This window comes from Mchenga conophoros, linkage group LG8 (assembly GCF_057382185.1).
Source record: "Mchenga conophoros isolate Kocher_MC1m ecotype Shallow Benthic linkage group LG8, M_conophoros_male_GT1.1, whole genome shotgun sequence".
Lineage (NCBI taxonomy): Eukaryota > Metazoa > Chordata > Actinopteri > Cichliformes > Cichlidae > Mchenga > Mchenga conophoros.
The window spans coordinates 25,713,144-25,736,800 of record NC_140533.1 but is presented as its reverse complement, the minus strand read 5'-3'; the positions used below and the strand labels follow the sequence as shown (position 1 = coordinate 25,736,800).

Here is a 23,657-nt window from a genome sequence, read left to right as displayed (position 1 = left end):
TCTTTTCACATTTTATAAGTGGTCAGAAACTTGTAAATAACTCATGAAAGAATAAAGTTACGTTGAAACCACACCATTGTTTTTCTTGTGACATTACCAATAAGTTTGATGTGTCGCATGACCCTCTTCCTATTGAAAAAACAAAAGCTGTATCCAAGATGGCCGACTTCTAAATGGCCACCATGGTCACCACCCATCTTGAGGAGTTTGCCCCCTCACATACGTATACTAATGTGCCACAAACAGGACTTTAACATCACCAACCATTCCCATGTTATTACGGTGTATCCATATAAATGGCCCACCCTGTATGTTCATGTTCAAAATACCCGAATGAGAGCTTTGACAAGCTCTACCTCGTCCTGTTATTTGTCTTCGAGCTCACATATAAGTAGGTTTGTTTTGTCTTCATTCCAGCTTTCATCAGCTTTACTTCCACTCTCCATGTACTGTATATATTATCCCCAACTTTTTTTCTTGGCTCTTAGTCTTTCACTTTGCCCCCTTTCATCTTCCCTGTTTCATGCTGTCTTTCCATAGCTCAAGTATGCAATGTACACATTACTGGCCCTAGACCACTTAAAATATATTTTCATGCCCTGACCTTGGATATAGGGAATATTTATACAAGCATAACTTCCTGAATTGGATCAAGGACGAATGAGAGCAAACAAGGACACAGTTAAGATGAAACAGGTGAACGTTATAGCTTGTGGACAGGGGGAGATAAGTTTTATTGCAAAGTCTAATGCGATGTCACTTTTTGACAAAGACTTATAGAACATTTCTACAGTCACACATACACACACACACACACACACACACACACACACACACACACACACACACACACACACACACACACACACACATATATATATATATATATATATATATATATATATATATATATATATATATGGGGATGTTCTAAGTGTGGTAGGGTAGCAGATACAGCCTCACAAGTACTTAACAAGCTCGAGGCTCTTCCAAAAAAAAAAAAAAAAAAAACAAGCTCGAGGCTCAATCCTATCTGTGATCATGATACCGTGTGCCACTTTGTGTTGCATAAACTCACAGGTAGTGAGTTTATAGAAGAGAGAAGTTGTGGAAGAGTTTGTCAAACATGGTGCCGAGTTTGGACGATCTGTTTAATGACTCAACAGTCTTTGTAGTAACATGAATTAAAGTTAATGCCTGTTATAAATCAATACAAAGGTTAGGGAGCTCTCTGGGTGGAATTCAGAATTTACTGTATGTCCTTTTAAAGGTTGAACGCTTTAAAGAAGCCTGGTCAATAGCAGAGATCAGTAAACAGCCCGTGTTTTTTGATTTAACACTAAAGGAGTGTTTTTAGAGTAACTGTTTTTAAACGGTGTGAAAACAGAAAAAATTCACCACCATCAAAGTTTTTGGAAGCCCATTTTTGGTAGGACCATAAATGGTATGAAAAATAGACTTAGACTTTGAATCTGAAAAGTGAAGCCAATGTGGAAGTGTGTTAAACCTGCAGTCTTTTTAATGGCCAACAGGGGACAAGTGCTGCAAAAAGTCATGTAGCCAGTATTTGCAACCAGTGACTGCACTCGACTACTACTGATCCACGCTGCACAGGACCCAGCTAGTGAGCCCACTGAGGCCCAGGCTTGTGTAGCTCTTTGGGGCTGAGCTCGGTTGGGCCTAGCCCCATGGGCTCATGCCTTGTTGCAAAAGTTGCTGGAAGTAGCCAAGGAGAGGAGACTCTACCCCTGTGATCTGGACTCTGGAGAAAATTGATGGAAACACTTGAACATTAAAAAACTGACAGTCTTTAGTTTTAGGACTAAAAACTGGAAGAAACTCCAGCAGTGAAGTCCAGGCCTCCAGTGCGGGAAATCTTACAATTTAGAACAAATTAGAAAAAAACATGCACTAGCACTTCCCTATAACTCGCTGTTGGCAAACACAATACAGTGAGGAAATGTAGAGAAAAAATGAAGAGGATGTAAAAAGGTTCACAACGAAGTAAAAGTCGACAAAGAGCAGTGCCTCTGCAATTAGCGATGCTAAAGCAAGCAGAAGAAAAGCTCGGATGGCACATAGTTCCAGGGCAACCACCCCAGTGGGTACTTACCCTCTTATAGTTGCCAAAGCTTTTTAGTCCAAAAGAAGCTGTTGTAACTCCTAACCAGAGGCTTGAAGCACTATTTCTACAAATATACCCCGAAGCTAAACCTGCAGCATCATTATAATTTACAGTTCCCTAGAGCCTCGCTGTTTATAGATACAGTGAAGAAAATGGAAAGGAATAGGGTCCAGTTCTAAAAAGACTTGTCTTGCTCTAATAGCATATGGTACTTGGATGTAATTTCAGTTCCTAATCAGACAATACTCTGCTTTCAGATTTTGAGCTCATTGTTCCAGTGTGATAAACGACTTATTGTTTGTGTTACAGACACATACTGAGGTTAATGCCACTTGTAGTGGTGATCTGTTGATGTTGATAGAGAGTAGAGCTATGATAAAGCACACTCCATTTATATTTGATATGCAGTTTATATCACTCCTGTCCTATATCAATATCACGCCACAGTTTGCCCTGTTGGTTTCAGCCTTGTAGACTACTCCGCTCTGTGTGTGCGTGTGTTTTATCTTTAAGTGTCTTTAAGTGCCTACTTCATGCCTAATATTTAGTCTTTGTGGGGTTCTTGATTAAGGTTGTTTTGTTTAACAGATGTTTATTAAAATTTTTAGCTGATGATTGTACAATGTTTGCAATGTTAATAAAACCAGTTTTATTATTCTCACATACAACTCTGCATTCAGAAATTTATCGGTGGTTGGTAAGGGCCCAATAATGCAAAGTCCAGCAGCAATCCATTTGAATCACAATCAGAATACTTTATTGATCCCTGGGGGAAATTATTTTTCGTTACATATATATAGGTGAGCACGGTGCCACGGTGGTTAGCACTGTTGCCGCACAGCAAGAAGGTCCTGAGTTCAATTCCAACATCAGGCCGGGGTCTTTCTGTGTGGAGTTTGCATGTTCTCCCCGTGTTTGCGTGGGTTCCCTCCGGGTACTCTGGCTTCCTCCCACCGTCCAAAGACATGCAACTTGTGGGGATAGGTTAATTGGAAAATCCAAATTGCCATTAGGTGTGAATGTGCGAGTGAATGTGAGTGCGAATGGTTGTCTGTCCCTGTGTGTTGGCCCTGCGACAGACTGGCGACCTGTCCAGGGTGTACCCCGCCTCTCGCCCTATGACAGCTGGGATAGGCTCCAGTACCCCCCGCGACCCTGAAAAGGATAAGCGGAAGTGAATGGATGGATGGATGGGTGGATGGGCATCAACACACATACTGCACATTTGTCAGCTGCACATCCATGATGTGAATCTCCTGTGTCTCCATTGGACAACAACCATGGCACATCCAAAGTCACCTAAATCACCTTTTTTCCCTGAATTCTGATGCTCTGTTTGCTGCCATGTGTCTGGCTTATTAGATATTTGCATTAACAAACAGATTAAATGGATAGTGAGTAGATGCACCGTATATAGTGTTGTGGAAGTTTTCCATTAAATAAAGCCTGCAGACGAGCGGTGAGCGGTAGCTAACATTCTTTAATCACAAAGAAAGAACAGAAAAACCTGAGCTTGGTGGAGAGCCTGCATGACCGCGGGGCAGACGGCCAGCAGAGTCTCCCGAGCCTAACATGGCTCTCAGTTAAATACCTTCTTCAGGAACAAAAGGCAGTACACAGCTGTTTCACACCTTAAGGTTCACACTCCCTTGCTACCTCAGAGAAGAGTCCGTCAGAGAAGATACAAAAGATTCTTCCTGTGAAGTTGTCTGCTTCCCCCAACTTCCTTACTAGACCCCCACCATTTGTCTTACTGTATGAGTGTGAGACATGTTAAAATCCACTGGCACCAAGGCATCATACAATAAAATAATGTTATTAATACATAATTAAAAGAAATTCCTATGCAATCAGCAGACAGATGGAGCAGTGGGCCTGCATATATACACCTCTGCAAACATAAGGAAAGAGGAGATGGAGGAGATATTTACTTACCTATGTCGAAAATTGCATCTTTATATATTAGAAGAACATAGAAGTCATTTAACTTTATTTGCATGCACTGATAAATGATGTAGCCTACCTTCATTAGTGGTCATGCTTTTACAGATGAACATTGGTCTTTAAATTATTTTTAAGTGGAGGAAAATGGATTGATATGCAAAACGATTTAAAGAAATCTTGGTGCACCACCACACATTTGGATTTTATCTTGCACTCTTACTGTTTTCAGCAACCATCGGTCTGATATTATCAGATTCAGGGTTTCACAATCAGTCACCTTCTGCTAATATGGCCACAAAATAACTGATAAAAGCCTCATTTTCCTGTTTAGAAAGGTTGTTTTTAAAACAGTATTGCACACAGCATATTCTCTATGTTAGTAATACTAATTTGGTCTCATTTGTGGCCATTCTTGTGCTCTGTGTGTGCTCTGTTGTTAGAAAGCTATCGAATGAAGGGTTAGCAAAGGAAAGAAAGAAGCCTTCCTTTAACAACAGAGGGAGGAGGGCAGGGGTTAAAGGATCAAGATCCTCTTAGTACTTACACAAACACACATACCCTTTCACGGATTCAGCTGCTAATCTTAAAACTACTTAACCCTTTGCAAGAGGTGACGTTCTCTAAGCAGTTTTCCAGGAACTAGTAATGGCACCAGTAACAGCTGAACGTGACAGAGTTTCTGACCTTCAGACCAACTTATCCAGCTTTAACTTTGTGTGTGAATGGGAAAAAAATCTATTTGCTTCTGCATGCATGAGTAAAAGCCTCTATTTCTTATGTCCAAGGGTCATGTAATGGTAGATGGAGTATGAGTCTCAGTGGATTTGACAGCTTAACTCAGTGGTCACAACATGTGGTGAAGTACTTGTTTGGTTGTAGTATGGCCACATCCTTGGTGAAACAAATTCAGAAGACTTTTTTTGATCGTTCGTGGCACAAGACCTCAAACCTGGCTATTTTTTAGCTTTTTCTTGCCTGTAGACTCGGTCTGGTGTCCCGTTCTCACTTTATCAGTTGTCTGCATTCATGCAGATCATACATTCAGATGGGTAGTTAAATAATGCCCACTGGGAGGGAGCGCCAAGATAACAACGTGCACCAAAATGCCTTATGTGTGGGATAATTGTAGCTAAACTATGAAGTAGTCTGGGTTCAGTTCCAAGCTCCTACAATTTGCATGTCCTAGGGCAAAGGCGCTTACCCAACTGCTCTTTGTGGTTAGGCCACTGCCTTGTATGACTTTCTATGACTTGCTGCCATTGCTGTTTGTGTGTTGTTTTTTTTTGTTTTTTGTACGTGACTGACAGGCAAATTGTAAAGCACGTTGTATAAATGCTTTCTGTTTCAAAGCAACATGTCAGGTCTCGGATCAAGTTTGTGTCTCAGGTTTTGAGATGGGTTGGGTTTTACAGAGTTGAGGTCTGATTTCTGTGTCTACCTTGGTTCCTAGTGATTCAAATCTTGGGATCATTCTCTCCGACACATTTTTATAGAGCATTGTAGTGAAAAAAGTAACCTTGACTCTGTGACTGCAGCTTCTCTGATATGAACACTTCCAGATTTCTCCAGCCTGCTGTCACAGGAAACTCACTGTCAGTTTGGACTCTTAGGACTAAAATGAGTGTTGTGGTGTTGTGTGGAATGTCTTGTTGTCTTTGAAAAGGTTGTTTCGAGAACAACCAGGTCTTCAGTGGCTGTCTTTGTAGCAACTTTATTCTGTTGCTGTCCACCGAAACTACAACTACTTTAACTACCTTCATTCAGAGTTAAGCCATAATTCCTCCATAATTAGTGACGTGGTTGCTGCGTTCTCTAAGTGCGTTCTATCTAACATTCACACACATTCATCAGAGAGCAACTTGGGGTTATTATCTTGCCCAAGGACAGTCTAAACTTCAATCTATGCCTGATATTTCAATGTGGTTTCTATTTTTCCAGTGTATTAATCATTAAGTGATCATTATTGTCCTGATAGATGGGAGCTTTAGTCGTGCACATATTCCCATTGTTTCATATCTGGAGACTTTTTAATCTGAGTGTGACCTTTGTTCTCTTCCAGCCTGGATCCCAGTCCTGCCACTGCGTTCCTGAGACTGTCATCCACCTCCAGCCCTGGCCTCAAGGCCAGCTGATATACCCGAGGAACCTACATCATCTTTCATATTTTCCAGCATCACCCTGAGCAACAACACACCGGGTGCACTCCTTTTGGAGAAACGCCCAAAACCCACCTTCCGAGGACACCAGGGACCGGCCCCTAGGGACTGGCCCCTGTTATGTTTTGTTGACCGACTCGTCCCAACCGGCGAATGACAAGTGTGCATCCGAGGGTGGGGCTTGCCTCAGTCTCTCATGATTGGCTGCTGGATGGAATTAAGGTGAATGGAACACATGCCCAAGGAGCAGGACTCTAACCCATCAGAGGGAGAAGAGAAACAGTGAGTTTGAATTATGTATTTATTGTTTAACGTTAACACAGTTTAATGCCTCAGAAGCAAATTTTGAAATTTTGAAATGGCATCGTTGTTTCATAATGGCTGTTAAAAGTAAGCAGTAGTCGTACCAGTTCCTTTATAGCCATCCCATCTCCTTCTCTACCTTTAGCTTTCCTACTGTAGGTTGTATCTTTACTGAAGCAGCCATGATTTTTTTCTTAGTGCTGTAGAAAAGAGGTTTTCTGATAAGGCAGTATTCATTTTTCAAGATAAGCTAAGCATCGTCGTGTTCTCTTTTTTCCTCCGTACCACTCGCCCCTCTCTCCCTCTTGCCCTTTCCCTCTTGTCTGAATTGTTTCTGAGAAACTAGACCTTCAGCTGCTCCTGACCCTGACGTCCGCGCCCTCGCTCAGCTTCTTCAGACTGAGTCAGTCTAGCCTAAATGCAAACAAACATGGCGCTTTTTAAGCCCCTTCTCATTAATGAAAACATAATATTAGTGGAATGGGCTGTTTTCTCATACTGCTAGAGGAAGGGGCCCCTCTGTATGGAAGAGGCCTCTGGGTAAAGGAAATAGTTATCGCTGTATATCAGGCTGCTTTGGGTTTGAAACAAGTCTTTAATTAGAAAGCACCACGATTTCCTTTCATTTGAACTGTGAAATGTCGAAGGTAAAGACACGTCGCCTTCACAGTTATTTGAAGGTGTAATGACAGGTTGGTTTTGTGGTTTCACAAAATAAGTGTTGAAAGCTTCATGAAAGCTTCTGTTTAATCACATCAGGTCTTTATTTTATAGTATTTGTTGTTGCCCATAAGTTCTTAAATGAGCAATTTTAACACAACAGAAATCTGTTTCACCCTTAAATCAAGTATACGTGTTTCTCCTCTGGCATGAATCTAGTGGAAACTAGCTGGTGGTCAGAATCTTAAGAAGTACACTATAGCAACACCTCTTTCCACAAATCATGACCTAGATATGTGTGTGCAGTTTCATGTCGGAACTGTCTGACTACATCCGCCAATTAAAGCGTGCAGCCAGCTAATTACAGCTCAGCTGAGTGGGTTCCCATTAGTGTTTACATCCTGCCACGCGGTCACGAGCATGAGGTCACGGGTAGCTCGTTTTGCACAGCGATACAGTTGATGGGGGTAGTTCGGTAGAAAGGAAGTAGGTCCTACATAAACCTGCTCACAGTCCTGTTGTATTTGAACAGATGGATTAATAGCACTTTCAGCTTTTGGTTGCTCCCTTTTGGGCTCACCACAGTAGATCATCTACCTTCAACGAGTATCTTCTTCTGTCACACCACTTCTCTGCATGTCCTACATTTGATTTTCAGGGTGAACTCTAACTTATTACAATAAAAAATGTATATATTTTGGATAAAACTGTCACAAAAACATGAAATGTTTGGATTAAATCATGCCGAAAAAGACCCTTCCTTACAGGTTTGTCGTCTTGTTGTCTTAAATGAGTAGTTGTATTTACACCATGTGGTATATACCATTTACAGGCTGAGCAGTCAGAGGATAAAGCGAGCATTTGAAGGCAGTACTGGACACCGGCATTAACATGCAGTCTTTGAATTTAACACCGGAACGTTTTCAGTCTTTCGTCTCCGCAGTCAAATTTATGTAAAATGTAAGGTCATGTTTTAGTTACCGTGTGGAGGGACTGACTGCCTGTTCCGCACCGTCAGAAGCCGACGGATTCCTAAGATAACACGGACACCTGTCAGGAGATTAACAGCTCTGCTGCCGGGGGAAACAGAAAGTCGGCGTGGCAGAAGACATCTTGCTTCATTTCACATGTGCGGGTGTAATAACTGAGTGTATCTCTGTTTACACCTGTACCTGCTGGCTGCAGTACTCTGCACGTTAAAAGGACGATGAATTAAGCTCCCGAGGCTACAGACTGGAGTGGTTTCTGCTTAGAGTGGATATCACTAGTGCGCTCAGCATGACAGTGGATTTTATTAAATTTCTACCCCTCCCTTCTGCGTGTTGTCAACCAGTTGTTGTGATCTGATCCGGTCCTTTAAAGTGGTGTTTTGGATACCAGAAGGCAGACGGAGAATACGCCCTCCTCCTAAAGATTGATTGATACGTCGTCAGCCTTGTTCAGCTGATTTTTCTTTTCTTTTCTTTTTTCTATAAATAAATCCATACAAATATACATTCTATGCACTAAATTTCATTCTCGGCACTCGCTTTTGATGCTGTTTTGCTTCGTGCTCCTATTAACATATTAAGATGCACAAATTGCTGCACATGTCGGATTCTTCCTTGCATCACTCCTCTGAACATGTCACCATAGCTGACGCAAGACTGCTTGCACTGTGTTGCATTAACAGTGGTAAAGGCTTACACCATACAAGTGTTGTGTAGTCTCTTGTATCCAGGAAACTTTGTTCACGAGGCGCGAGGCCTGTTTTTATCCTTTGGACTTATGTGAGATCCTCCCATCCATCATGCACGAGAGACGATCACAGCTCAGCTGGTGGTGCTTGTCTGCATGTGGAATCGTTGGCTTTCTCTGTGTACAATAAGTATTAAGTGCTCCTCTCAACTGTAAATAACATAAGATGGCTCGCAGTAATTGTGTCGTGCTGTTGGATTTGTGTCAGGGAACGCACTTAAGCCTCAAACAGACCTGCTGTTCTTAATTTCTACACGTAGAGACAAATGGAGGACGCCTGTCCTGCAAAGGAAAACAATTACATTGACACACATGGAGAATATGTGCTCTTTCTCCAAATCATATGCCGTATGTAAACCTAGAGATGGACTTAACGACTGTCAGGCCGATTATGAATGCAGTTTGGAGGTGCTGGCTGATGAGGACCAGTCCCACCAGATCAGTTCCAGTTGGGCTCAGCTGGTGTTTACATTCAGCAGATAACGCCGTGCAGTGTGTGCGGCGTGTAAAGATTCTAGTCTGAATTCTTCGGAACAGTCACTGCCAGACGTTCTCATTCAGATATTTTTTTAAACCTTGTATAAAATTTGTAACTGACAGCCGCGATTTATGGCGTCACTGTTGCTTGGAAGATGCAAAACAAACACGAGAAGAGGAATGGCGGGCGAAAAAGTTTGTGACATAGAAGTATCCCTGCAGAGCGTCCCCTCCTTGGATGGTCTCGCACATTTTGATGACGCTATATACAAGCCGCACAGTGTTATGGTAAAAATAAAACCAGCTGTGATTGTTTGGCTCTCTGCGCTGCACAATTTCTTTGTTTGTTTGTTTCGTTTTTGCACACTACGTTTTATTCCAATTGTCACTTATTTGAAAAAGTGGGACGATCCTCATCGAAGCACGTGATTTTTATTTCCAGTTATGTCTGCTCTCTTGCATCTGAACGTAGTGCATAAAATGTCCAGTCATGGGACATTTAACTGAAAGATGAAGGTGAAAAACTGGGGATAGGAGCAAGAGTGAAAGGGAAGGTTTACAAGATGAGACCTGCTATGATGTATGGTTTGGAGACAGTGGCACTGACAAAAAGATGGTGGAGCTGAAGATGAAATGATTATCAGTGAGTCTGAAAGAGACAGTTCAGGCAGAGCAGTTTGGAGACAAAGTTAGCGAGACAAGGCTGACATGTTGAGAGGAGAGAGAGTGGATATACTGGACCAAGGATGTTGATGATGGAGCTGCCAGGCAGGAGGAAAACAGGGAGCAGAATGATATTATCAGCCATTAAGTGCAGTGCATAGTGGACTGCTTTAAGGGATTTCATGGTTATGCATTGATTGCAAAGCTTTGCAGACAGTCGTCTACATGTTGTAGCTGTTTCCTGTCGCCCCCACCCTCAAACCGGGCACGGCTGCCCCTCCCCCCGGCTGCTCCTGCTGGGAAGGAAAATGGTTTGATTGTTGGGGTTTTCTCCAGAACACTGCAGGGTCTTTATCATATAGTATAAAGCGCCTTGAGGTGATTGTTGGTGTTATTTAGATAAATAAACCTGAAGTGAATTTTTATGCCATCTGTGTCACTCAATCTGCATATTTTGATCTTCAAGCATGTTTTGTGCTTCTTTTTCTTTATGCACTCAAAAAAAAAATCTGCCCAAATTTCTGACTTGAATGTAAAATTTTCCCTGTAATTTTGTTACATAAGTAAAATTGTTACATTTGATTGAATCTGGTGAAGTACAATGTACTTGAATGAGCCTTTGATTGAAGGTGAAGAACGAGTGAAGGTTTGTTTCCTCACTGCCAAAGTCTCTGTGTTGGTCAGATTTTCCCACAACAGTGTCTTTGGTGGAACTGAGCACATAAACAACATTCAGCTTTTCCTTCCCCCTATACATGAGGATGTCCTGCTGTGCCCACGTTAAAAGCATTGTTATTCGCTCTCTTCCTATGGATTTTACGACTATTACTTCCTGTTCCCTTGTTTGTGGATGCAGAGTGTAGTGGTTTACACATTTGCCTAACCAAGCAAAAGATCCCCAGTTTGATCCCATGAGGAGATACAGATCCTTGTGGGGGTTGTGTCAGGAAGAGCATCCAGTGTAAAAATCTGCCAAATGTTTTTGACACTGTAGGCGACCTGTGGTGAATAGGGGATTAGCTGAAATAGCTTTAAACGTCCCCTTCCTTTGTTCGTTGGGGACTTAAAAATGTATTTTGATCATCCTCGTTTGTTTGAGATCAGTGTGAGCTGCAGTCTACCATCTTTTAAAGCTCTTAAACCAGAGTTTATTTCACAATTACCCCTAATGTGAGAGGTGGGTACCCATTAAGGCCAGGTGGGTGGGTGTCAATCTGTGAGTCAGTCGGCGTAAACCTCAGACTAATTGACTGAAACACTGTCAGGTTTTATTTCTGCATTTGTGAAAGAAAAGTCCCCCTGCAGGATCTCAGTGATACTTTAAAGAGCTGTGAACATTTCACGGCAGAACTGCATTTGTGTTGTTCGATTTGGGTTATAAATTTGAGTTATTATATCATGATCACAGAAATAACAGCAAATACATGCTGCAGATCTCTTTGGTGTGGTTACGTGTAAAACAAGTGCTTCATACTGGCAAAAGCACTGGGATTTCTCTCTCATGATCATGTAAAACCACCACGCCCAGTATGAAACTGTGAAAACTTTCAGTGAGAATTGGTTTGATTCATGCAATATCAGTCTATATTCGCTTTGTCGTGTGCATTAGTCTGGACTGAGAATTGTGTGAATAAATAGACTTCAGCGCTACTATGTTTGCATGACAGATTAATTTTATTCATCCTGTCAAATTTGCTAAACGAACTTGCAGCTTTAGTGAAATCTTTCTTTTAAAAAAAAAAAATTCACTTCACAGTATCAACATAAATAAGTCTGAACCTCTATATTTATAACAGAGTGTATATGTGCACACCAGACACATCTGGATATGGAAAAAAAATCCAGTTAAATGTAGTCGAATACCTACTAAGTGTTTCCCTTTGGTTTTAGTTCAGAACATTTCAAGCTGTTTATATTTGAGCTTTTAACTACATGTTTATTATTGGTTATGTCTGGGTTACTGTAGAGTCATGGATTTAATCAGAGGGAGTTGTCTTGCTTTCACTCTGTGGCATACTACATCCCCTTCTTCCTCAGCCTGTAATTTAGAGAGTGGCGGGAACAAAGTGTCCATTAGCTCTGGATGTATAGGACGGGGCAGACGCAGCTGTTGGCCCGCAGCATGTAAGCACAACAATAGGCGACTGTGGCCCTCTAAACATAGGACAGGGGCCTCTTTCAGTGTTTGTTATGGATATAATTCTCCAGGCTATTTTGAGCATCTTTGTGTTGTTCTGTCTAAGATGCACGAGCTTCAGAGCAGACAGTTTCCGTTCACCTAGATTAAAAAAGGCAACAAACTCTAGCCAATCACAGGCAGAGTATCGGCAGAATGTAGATAAGTGTGAAAAAGGAAGAGTGAGCGTGGTTAGGAGGGTAAAAATATTACAAATATGTATTGATTACATAAAGAAAAACTTTAACTGAGGTTACAACATACAAAAGTTATGAAAAGCTGTGTGTGTGTAATGCCACGGCTGTGGCTCAGGAGGTGGCGCAGGTCATCTCCTAATTGGAATGTCAGCGGTTCGATCCCATCTCTCCTAGATACTAGATACCATCCTTGGGTTGTCCCTGATGCATCCGTCACTGTGAATTTTAGGTTTAAAAAAAGCTTGTGTGAGCGAATGAGGCTTGTAGTAGGAAAGCGCTTTGAGTGCTCTGTTAGTAGGACCGATTATCTACAGAGCGCCTGCAGAGCTCTATAAATAAATATTTGCTGGCCTTTAGCAGCATAACACAAGGTTGATTCAGGGTCACCTGATCCAGTTCAAACTGTAAGCTTTATCAAAGAGCAAAGTTTAAATGTAGAGAGGTTTTCACGTCTTTGTCCTGCAGCCAAACTGGGAGCTGGTTCCACGGGAGAGGAGACTGATGGCTCTTTGTGACATGTTGCATCATTAACATGGTCTAGAGTGCCAGATGTGCATTAATCCGCAGCCAAATATAGTCAACAACAAATGCTCTCACCAGCTGTTTTAGCTCCTTTTATAAATGCTATTTTTAAAAATGTATATGTCTCTAATGAGGGGAGGATTTAAGGCCTGAATGTCATAAACAGCTAGAGTATTCAGAGATTGTCTGTCTTTTTACGGGGGGAAATATATATTTACCCTTAATGATCTACACTGTAGTTCCCTGTGACTGGTGTTGGCTGCTTTTTATGTAGTGTATCTATATCTTTATTATTAAGTCCTCCAGTGTCAGTTACCTGACAGACCAGTAATACCTGTGTCGCGCTCACTGTCAGAGTCACAAGTGGAGAAGCTGACTGTATAAGAGGAGCCTGGGTGGTACCAAGTTCCATGGATAGGAATAAAAGGGAGGGAGCGGCAGAGAGTATCCATGTGGGTCAGCAGGCTAAACATAGCACGAGTGGACGAGATATCAGTGTGAAGGAGAGTGGGAAAAACAGACAGTGTCCATGCATGAGGGCCGTGCACAGCTTTAGCTGCGGCTTTAACTAGAACTGTACCTCAGCCATGCATATTTTACATTCCCACTGCTACATCAGGTCAGCACTATGTGTTTTGTTTGTGTCATCCTTTTGGCTCAAACTCTTGTTTCTTCTCTTGTGTATTTGTTTTTGGACCGCGCGGCCACATTCGGCACACATGTCGAGCCGCAAGGAATTCATCTGCTGCTCTTGAACGCCAGTTTAGGTTTTATACTGTTTACTGCGGAGAATGTAGAGTATGTGCATTGAGTTTTCCGAGAGGCACAGTCTACAGGACTCGCACATTTAGAACTGTGTTGCAATCTGTATCTCGCCGCGGAGCAAGACCTGGGAATTGAACTTACTTTGGTATGCTCGTATAGCACACGCTGTCCTGCCTCAACCTGCAGAGACTCAGATTCCATCAACATATATTCAGTTTAAACCCATGAACAGAAGGTCTTCTATGTGCTAAGTGACCAACGTCTTCCTCAACTGTGCAATACAATTTTTTATATATATATATATATATATATATATATATATATATATATAAAAACAAATCTACTTTTCTGTTTGTTTGTAGCAACAAAACATCATAACAGATGAAGATGCAACATGCCACTGTGAATCTAAACAGCCGTAAAAGCTTTCAGACTAAACCACTTTTTAAAATACAGTCATTTTATGCCATTATGTTATGTATTATACAGCTATTTTATTTTTCAGGGTCACTCGTCACAATGTCTGTCTTTTTTTAATGAGGGCTCTTTGAACAAAGAACACCTCTGAGGTTACTGCATAGACTGTATATAAAAGGCAGAGATAGGCAATGTAATATGACTCATTAGCTTCTGGATTCCCATATTAAAGCCTTGATTTTAGGCATTGCCATCTGGTAATAAGTTCTAAGTTGTGGTACCACAATGTGGATGTGACATCATGACTACATTTGAAGTTAGGGTGGGTTATAGCCTATTTTATCATGGCTTTAGCTGATGCTAATAGCATGCTTTTTACTGTGGCTAAAAACCTCTCTTGCATATTTGTAGAAACTCACTCTGTTGGTTACGTAATTCTTATTTTGATTTAATACAAAGTTTGTTTCTCTGCACTTGCGGCTGCTGTTGATCCTCATCTTCTCACTGTTTTTCAAGTGGTCCACGTTAGCTAGCTAAGGCTAGCTGGCTGCTCTGGTCACAAAGGCCTAGAGACCAGTTAGCAACCACCGGTTGCTAGGGAAAAGTATTTCCTTTTTTCCTGTCACTAGTTAAAATTGGTCAGAAAGAGCTGTTGTTTCTGTGTTTTTGTTATTATTTTGTTATAATTTTCAGTGAATCACTAGTCATTACTCTGCCATTTGTTGCATCATTCATCAGAGCTCACGTTGCCGAGCTTGTGTTGCGGCACCTTAGGGTTTGTGCAAACTCTCTGTACAGAAATGCAGAGGTATAGGATAGTGTTTAGTGTAGTATAGAAGTATAGTCCTTGTAGGAGTGACAGAGACCTGATTAATGAGTATCTGATGTCATCCCGTTTGCTGATGTTCCCATCTGCACCAACATGCTGCTGCACTGGAAGACTGAGCTGTCACATAGCTGACAGTCTGATGGTTGTCGCCTCCAGCAGCTCCGTGGGGTGATGTTGGAGCCAGTTGGCAGACGGAGAGATATTTACCTTTGAGTGGCATTGAGTGAAAACCCCATCGCATCTTTCTGCTGCTGTGACAGCTTTAATTCTTTTTTTTTCGCATCCTACTGGCACTTTAACTGACATGTTTGCCCACAAAGTGAATGAAAAACAACAGCCGTGTTCAAAGGCTCTCGGATTTCTTTAGGTATTACTTTGTAAAATATGCATATTGCATCAATTTGTTGTTGTATGTAGAAGTGTTGCTTCACAGGTGAGCAGCATAACTGCTAGAAATGGAGACGGTTGTCAGTGCCAGTAACATTATACCGTGCTTTTGACCACTGAAATCCACTAAAGAAGATACCCAACAGTCATGATAAATCAAGCCTTAATTCAACAGGCTGTTCAAGAGCCCAGTATAATACACATTTGTATTCTGAAAAGTGCAAAAGGGAACCATAGCTGAGAACAAGACACTGCTATAATTAAAACCAGTTTAAAATATGAAGGGTAGTTTGAGCCGGCATTCATGCACAATTATAGCAACTCGTGAGCCTGACAGGTAATTATATTGTTATGTTTCCCAGTTGGAGACAATGTTTGCTGGTGTGAAACACAAAAACATGCTCTCTTACAGGAGAAAAGAAAAGCCTGTGTCTCATTTAGAAGCAGTAACATAAAACATGTTGTTTATCAGACGTGTGGTTTTTTTTTTTGACCAAGAGAGCAGAGAAGAAAAATGTGCTATATAGCCACAGAAACATTAAGCAATGAGTAACATGACTGGAGCTCATTTAGTGTAGAACTTTTTTGTTTTGTCTTTGTGTAAACAAGACATACTGAGAGCTGCAATCATGGCAGTATAGCGCTTTATCAAAGTCAAAGTCAAATTTATTTATATGGCACATGGCTGTACAATTAAGATAATCAAAAGAGAAAAACATAGGGAGACATGATAAAAGTTAAGAAAAACAATCATCAAATTAGAAGATTTGAGTAAAACATAAGATCAATAAAAGTCATACAAACTCATTCTGATTTAAAAGCCAGGGAGTAAAAGTTGGTTTTCAGACGGGTTTTGAAAGTTTCCAGTGTTGGGGAGGTCCTGATGTGAAGGGGCAATTTGTTCCACAATTTAGGAGCACCAAAGTCCCGATCTCCTCTGTACTTGAATTCTGCAGACCTCAGTGATTTTGCAGGAGTTTGCAGGAGTGTATCAATTTAAAAGATCGGAAAGGAATGAGGGTGCTAACCCATGCAACGCCTTAAAAACAAATAATAAAATCTTAAAATTAATTTGAAAACTAACTGGCAGACAGTGTAATGATGCCAGTATGGGAGATATGTGTTCTCGCTTGCGTGTGCCACTTAGTAACCGTGCTGCAGTGTTTTGGACCAGCTGCAGACGGCTAACTGATGACAGGCTAACAGCAGAGTAAAGACTATTACAATAGTCGAGGCAAGATGAAATGAAGGCATGGATAGCTCTCTCAAAGTCTCTAAAAAAGAGAAATGGCTTCACTTTAGCAAGTAGCCGAAGATGAAAGAAACTTGATTACAGCATTGATCTGTTTATCAAACATTACATTGGAGTCAAAAATCACTCCTAGGTTCCTCGCAAAGGTTTTTTTTTTTTTTAACATTTCTAAGGGGCCAAAGTCGCAGTGGTCACAGGGACCAAACACAATCACCTCTGTTTTCTGTTCATTTAGGTTAAGAGAGTTTATCGCTTCATAAAGCAAGAAGGCTCCAGAAGCCACGCTCTCATGTTAAAACGCTAACTTCCTCCATACAGTTCATGGAGTCTGGATGGCAGTTGAATATTTTTGCAAGTCATTTGTTCAAATTATATCAAGCTTAAAGCTATTCTTTATTAAATGCATCAGCTAGATTTTAAAGCTCATCAAGCCACTGAACTGTCCATGTTGATGCTTTTTTGGATTTATTTCATGAAACAGTTCATATTGTTGCTATTCGTGAGTTTTCAGATTTACTGTTTTACAAAAAGGCTAGAAAATAGAAAAGCGTGTTATGATTTTTTTTGATTAAGATGACACTTACTTTCTCGCGTTCTTGAAAGTGTGCTGGGTCTAAAAATGTGAATTCACTGCTAGTATTAGGTAAGTTGGAGCTTACACTATTGTCCAATTGTGGCTTTAGAGACCAAGATGGCAACAGCAATAAGCTAAAGTTGAGACTTCTGAATTCAAGTATGCAAACAATGGCTGACTTCACAGTGGCTAACGCTCCTTTATCCATGTACAGTCTGGAGGAGACTAACCTACCTTTTATTTATTTGTTGTTGATGGCTAACAGGGCAACAGCTTGCATGAACTTTACTTAATAAAGGGATGATTTGTCAACTTGGGTTAGGAAGTTCAGTCCCATTTTAAGTTTACTATTCAAATCCACTCATATGCTTAAGTTAAGAGTATTTAAATTATTAAATTATCCATCTCTCTAGATGCCTGTCTTTGGATGTCTTATTGCAGTAGCTAATCAGGGACGGCTTGCCGTGACCGCCATTTGAACCCGGTTATGTCATTAGAAAGGCAGCGACTCTCTCATTAAAAACTCCTTTCATAAGATTAAAATGTAGCAGCAGAGGAAGGATCCTTTCACCCATTAATAAAGAGTACACTCTTATACATCTCTGTCACAGAGCAAATTTAACTCTGAGGCTTGTGTGTTGTGACCTAGAGTCCAGCAGAGTTGGAGCTCAGTTTATTTATGGTTGTAATGGAGTCCTGCTCCCTCTCCTGGAGCTGGCATTAAAGGGTCCTGGTGTGGGAGGAGAGCCGGAGGCTGTTAGAGAGCAAAGAGCTGGACTCTTGGGATTCTAAACACATCCCAGACTTGCAGGGAGCACTCGCTGACTCCGGCCCATACTGTACTCGCTTTTCATAACCCCCCTTACCTCACCTCTCTCTGCTTTCATAACTCTCCTGCAAGCAGCCAGCTCCCATCTGCGCTTTACATGCCTTCCACATGTGTCAGCGTGGCTTCAGGTGTGTGTGCACATCCTTGCTGTGAATGCGTGTTGCTTTTGGCTGCATGGTTGACACCTACACTCTTTGCAGTTCTTGTCTTTCGGCTGCTATTGTGGGGTTTCCCCATGAGCGCTCTCGTAATTGGCGTGGTTTTGGGGACCTTACTAGTATTCCCCGCAAAGTCTTTTTCCTGCTACTTGGATTCAGTTTGGGAGCACTTTCAGCTTTTACTGCCAAAATGCATCAATTTGCTGCAAGTAAAGCTGCCTTTTTCTTTGACATAAACTTTATGACTTAACTTTTGGTCTAGAGAGCTCAGTTACAACTGAAAATTAAAATTTATGGTGGCAAATCATGCTCCTATATCTCTACGTGATTTGAGTACCAGATGCTTGGCTGGTAAATGGATATAGGGAGAAGGTTTACACAAATAGAGAAGCCAGTTTACTTTCCATATATGGTTTAGCATGAATTATACAGATTACATTATCTCTTAGTCACTCGATCTGTTGTTTATAGATCTGTCCTGGAGCCCATTTATACCTGATATTAACGTGGAGACTTGGATTACTTGGAAAATGATATTTCCATCTGGTATTGATTCTCATTAGCTTGATTTTGAAGCTGACGAATCTCTATAAACAGAAGTGCTGACCATGTGTTTGCCAAAATGCAAGCTCAAAGCTACCATCTGTCATCTAAAGACATATAACAGAACTTACCTGTATTTATAATCAGTGACCACTGGATGGAACATAATATATCTGCTGGCTTCCCCTCACGATGTGGCCACATTGCTGATTGGTTTTGTTGGCATAAAGGGAAACGGTGCTATTGTATCAGATCTACTTATTTTCCATTCGCGGAGAAAGCATTTGTCTGCAGTTCTTTGATGTGCAATTTGAAAAATCACAATTGAGGGCACATAATCTGTCTGGCTGAACAACCAGACACCTGCCTGCAATGTGATGTCAGTGTGAGCCAAACCCCCTCCAGATGTGATTTGTCTGATTCAGCTCAGACTGTGATGTGTTTGGCATACCTGGCTATATATTTTCTTTATGACCTACATACATACAGCTTTACAGAAATAAGTGTTGTATATTTACAGGCGTTGATTGTTCCTCTTTGCTTGTCTCTCTTTGTTCCTTTGTTATTTCTCAGGTGGCTCAATGGCCCAAAAAGGAAGAGGAAGAACAGCCAATGTTCGGTGAAGAGCATGACTGGTGAGTGTCTGATGGATTGACTCTCTGGAGTGGCACCTAAGAAAAAAGCACTTCTCTTACCTGAAATATGCCTGACGTCTTCAGATGTACCCCTTTACTTTAGAGAACAAACAGTCTCCAAATATAGGTAACCATTCATTTTGAAAATTGCTTTTCCAGCACTTTGTTTTGGAGGTGTTTGATATATTTTTGGATTCTCTGAATCTTTTTTGCTTTATAAAAAAGGACTCTCAGTCTCGCCACAGTGTACCCAAGCACTGAGTGAGTGACTGCAAAGAAGTTAAGCACAAGATTGATTCCTGCCGCGTGTACATTACACTTTCAATTTGTCAAGAGCAAAGAGAAGAAGTAAAACATCTTGGCACCTGTCATCAATAAACGAAAGCCTTCTGCTTTGTCTGTTTTCATGTTGGATGCAGTTCATTGTCAGAGTGACAGCTCCAAATCCCCTGAGCTGGAAGAAGCGAGTGAGGAAGGGAGGTGAGAGATTGGGAGCGATAGAGTGGGAGGAACACCAACATAAAAATCCAAGTCTACAGGATAGCTGATTTAATAAAATATATCTCCCAAGGCTGAGTCCAAATGTTTCCCCTCCCAGCAGGCTTCCTCCCTGCATGACTGCTTGTGCCATGCTTTACCTGCCATGGTTCATTTGAACTGGGAAAGTATGACAGTATGTCTGTCTTAGGGGCATGGTTGTCTGAGATTCAATTATATACACTGTCAGAATTTTCCTCTGAGAGTGGACCAACCCTCAGCAAGTGAATGGATACCTTAACAACCATAATATCATTGTGTTGTGTCCATACAGTGCATTAATAGGCGACTAGCATAAATATAGACGATTATAATATGTTAATAATGAAGCCAATAATCTAAGCCTAGGTAACCAAATCATCTTGATAGATAGTAGATTTACAGTAGAGCTACTTTACAAGAGTAGCTTTGCATGAATCGCTAATGAGCCATTCATGTCCTTATTATCCATATGGCACATTTGGTGTAATTTCAGCTTGTCGTGCCCCTTCCAGTTCTCCAGGCTGGACACAGAAGTGTACAATCAAGTCAGTTATATGTGCAGGAGCTCAGAACTTCTCAGATTACACCAAGGAAAAGCTGAAACAGCTTGAAAAAGTTTCTTTGTTTTTAATCAATCGGTAGAAGATTGCAAGAAGTCCAGAGCACCCAAAATGCCAGGATAAGTGCTTACAGGGCTGTGATGATGTTACAAACTGTTGCATCCTTTAAACCAAAAACTTGTACGAGCTTTGACTGCAGACTGAAGACTGAGGTTTTGGATTACTGGCATTACTGGTAATATGTGCATCAAACATTTTAGGTTTTCGATTTTGGATGCAGGGCAAGCACAGTGGCATGGATGTCAGCACTGTTGCCTGAGTTCAATTCCACCATCAGGCCGGGGTCTTTCTATGTGGAGTTTGCATGTTCTCCCTGTGTTTGCGTGGGTTCTCTCCGGGTGCTCCGGCTTCCTCCCACAATCCAGAGACATGCAGTTAGTGGGGATAGGTTAATTGGAAACACTAAATTGCCTATAGGTGTGAATAGGGGAGTGAATGTGAGTGTGGTTGTTTGTCTCTGTCTGTGTGTTAGCCCTGCGACAGACTGGCAACCTATCCAGGGTGTACCCTGCCTCTCACCCTAAGACAGCTGGGATAGGCTCAAGCGCGCCCCGCGACCCTGACAAGGATAAGCAGGAGCGAATGCAAGGATTTTGGATGCACTGATTCTCTTTTTTTCCTTTGCACATTACTCTATTTTCCGTTCTCTCAAAGTGCACAAGCCTTCTGCCACCTCAGTTTCTTGTCGCTCCCTTTGTCTGCATTTTCACATCTTCTGTAAAGGAACCAGAAACTGGCTTTTGCCCCTGCAGGATTATGTTCCCAGGCAAAAATAAACCCTCCTCTGACAGAGCAACCCTGTGCCCACCGCTATTTTAGTTTCATTTTAACTTAATTCATTTATTAAAAGTTCAAGGACGTCCACCGCTTAAAAGAAGGCTGTTTAAAACAAAAAGCACCAGACAAAAGCGCATTGACCAAAACGATTTTTGCCACGTTTGCCATAATTGGTAGTTTGATCAATTCTTCTCGGGCCCTTTCAGCGGTACATAAACACAGCATTTAATCCATTTACAGCAATAGATTTTAAGTGGCATTCAGGGAAGGGACAATAAACACAGCTGCACTTAGCTTTGCGTAATAGCTGTTGATTCAACTCCAGCTATCGGTGTAGTATTGTCCTCCGGTGTCATCAGTGTTTACAGTTTCAAATGTCACCTCGCTTGGATGTTGTCATGTAAGGACCTCTAAGAAACAATCCCGAGACTCCTTCAGGGATTCAAACGCCCCTCCCCACCCGATTTCACTCACACACACAGACATACTCTCACATGCACACACACTTTGATAAAACAAAAACGGCAAGTGTTATGGTGGGAAACTTGCGGAGACAAAATATTTATCTTGACTCAGCCACACTTGAAAAATCTCCTTCCTTTTCCTGCGTTTTGCTGGTGGCCCGTCTGGGAGGGGCCGGCAGCCAGAGCCAGAGAGCTGCAGCGGTATTGATTTTGGGCTTGGCTTCCAAACACAGCCACAGCAGCGGCTCGGGGATCCGCCTGCTGCTGCCTGCCCTGCCAACACAGCGGGGCTCACATTTTATCTTATGTGATGGTTCTCTGGTTCTTCTGACTCCTTTTTAAACCTCTTTCCCCTCCTGCATTCTCCCATCTGACCTTTTGTCATTTCTCTGGCTCACCTCCCTTTTACTACTTTTCTTTCTTTTTCTCTTTTTAGATAAGTTCTTCTTATCTTTTTTTTTTTTTTTTAATTTGACAGAAAGAAGCCGAGTGCTCCTCAGTTTGGAAAACTGTCACTTTTGTGCCTTTGGCAAGTGCTCTTCTCTCTCTTTTGTCTTTTTTCTCTTCTTCCCACTATCCGCTTCTTGCCTTCCCCCTCCTCCTCTAAAATCTGTAACCGAGCCAAAAAGGCAGAGCCCAACTGACACTGCCAGTCACTGCTCTCACCACGCCTTGGTGTACGCACACAGACACACAAAAGCGTATATCACTGGATCCATTTTTAACCGCTAAAAATAAAGAAAAGCAGGCTTTCAAAGATATCCCTCATTAGATTTTCTATATCATTTTTTTAATAGAAATATAATCAATAGAAAAAGTAAAACTACATTAAATCAATACTTATTGTGTACTTTGCCTTTAACATCACCGGTTTTTCAGCTTTTTTTTTCTTTGAATCACCGAGAGCTTGCCACAGTTCTTCTGTGGATTCGCTTCCGTCTCCTAATGTAATCTGAAACTCTGTGGGGACCGAACCATCTGTTGCGCGAACCTTTAGTCTTCTTTCTTTATGATTGGGGTCTTTGTCGTGCTGCAGAATGAATTTGGGACCAATCAGACGCTTCCTTGGTGATACTGTGTGATAGATCACAATCTCAACACCCCGATCCTCACACACAGTGCGTGTATGTGCAAAGTGCAGAGATTTGTGTGGGGCTGCACTTAAAACACCCACACTGAATTTTTTTGCGACTTGTAGTGCATCGTCTCCGCCCCTCCCAGCTTCATAGCTACTGTAAATATCACATGAAATGTCTGCAAATCTGCTATTTCCTGTGTCTCCTTGCTTGCTTTTTTGGTCTCGCAGTATGGAAAAAAGAACAAACTGTGCCTTTTCTGAGTTTAAAGCAGAGGAACGACTGTGAAATAGGACAGAAAGAGAACAATCCAAATACTGTCACTTTAGATGAGCTGGCGCTGTAGTATCTGCTGTGAGAACCTCAGCTCAGTTAGGATCAAACCAAACAGTAAAGCTCTTGTGTGTTTAATTGTGTGACCACAGTAATTTGAGTAGCTTTGTGTCAGTACACAACTTAAAGGAATGACTGAAGTAGGAAAATATGCATAGTACTTTTTTCTTGTTTTAGTTTAAAACAAAGTTTGCAGACTTTCCAAAGTAATTCATGTAATACAGCTTCCTCCCAGTCTAACCCTATTAGTTACTTGGAAACCTTGTTGAATATCCTGTTTGCTAATTAAAGACTGGGGGTTCACTTCTTACATGCTCTCCTCAGAGCATTATCATATGCCAGTGTAAAAAGAAGTATTTCAACTCCGGCCACATTTACTGTAGCACCAGAGGGTAAGTGGGGTTGATTGTGAGCTGCTGCCTCTGTAACCACACAGCGGTGTCACAGTGCACTGATGTGCTCGTCTGCATGGCTGTAGAAAGGTTAAACCATTACAGTTTACTAGGAGGGGAGCTTTAA

General features: G+C 41.5%; 1 protein-coding gene across 3 annotated transcripts in view; it reads left to right on the top strand.

Annotated features, from left to right (window-relative positions):
* thrab (thyroid hormone receptor alpha b) overlaps positions 1-23,657 on the top strand; it is a 169,465-nt gene that overhangs the window by 113,657 nt on the left and 32,151 nt on the right. For 2 of the 3 annotated variants that reach the window (XM_085285221.1, XM_085285222.1), the window contains exons 4-5: positions 6,129-6,507; positions 19,288-19,349. In XM_085285221.1, coding sequence (XP_085141347.1) covers positions 6,452-6,507; positions 19,288-19,349 — 118 coding nt within the window. In that variant the 5' untranslated portion in view covers positions 6,129-6,451. Of the gene's footprint in view, positions 1-6,128; positions 6,508-13,508; positions 13,580-19,287; positions 19,350-23,657 lie in introns of those variants that run through there. The other variant, XM_085285223.1, reaches the window with a different exon arrangement.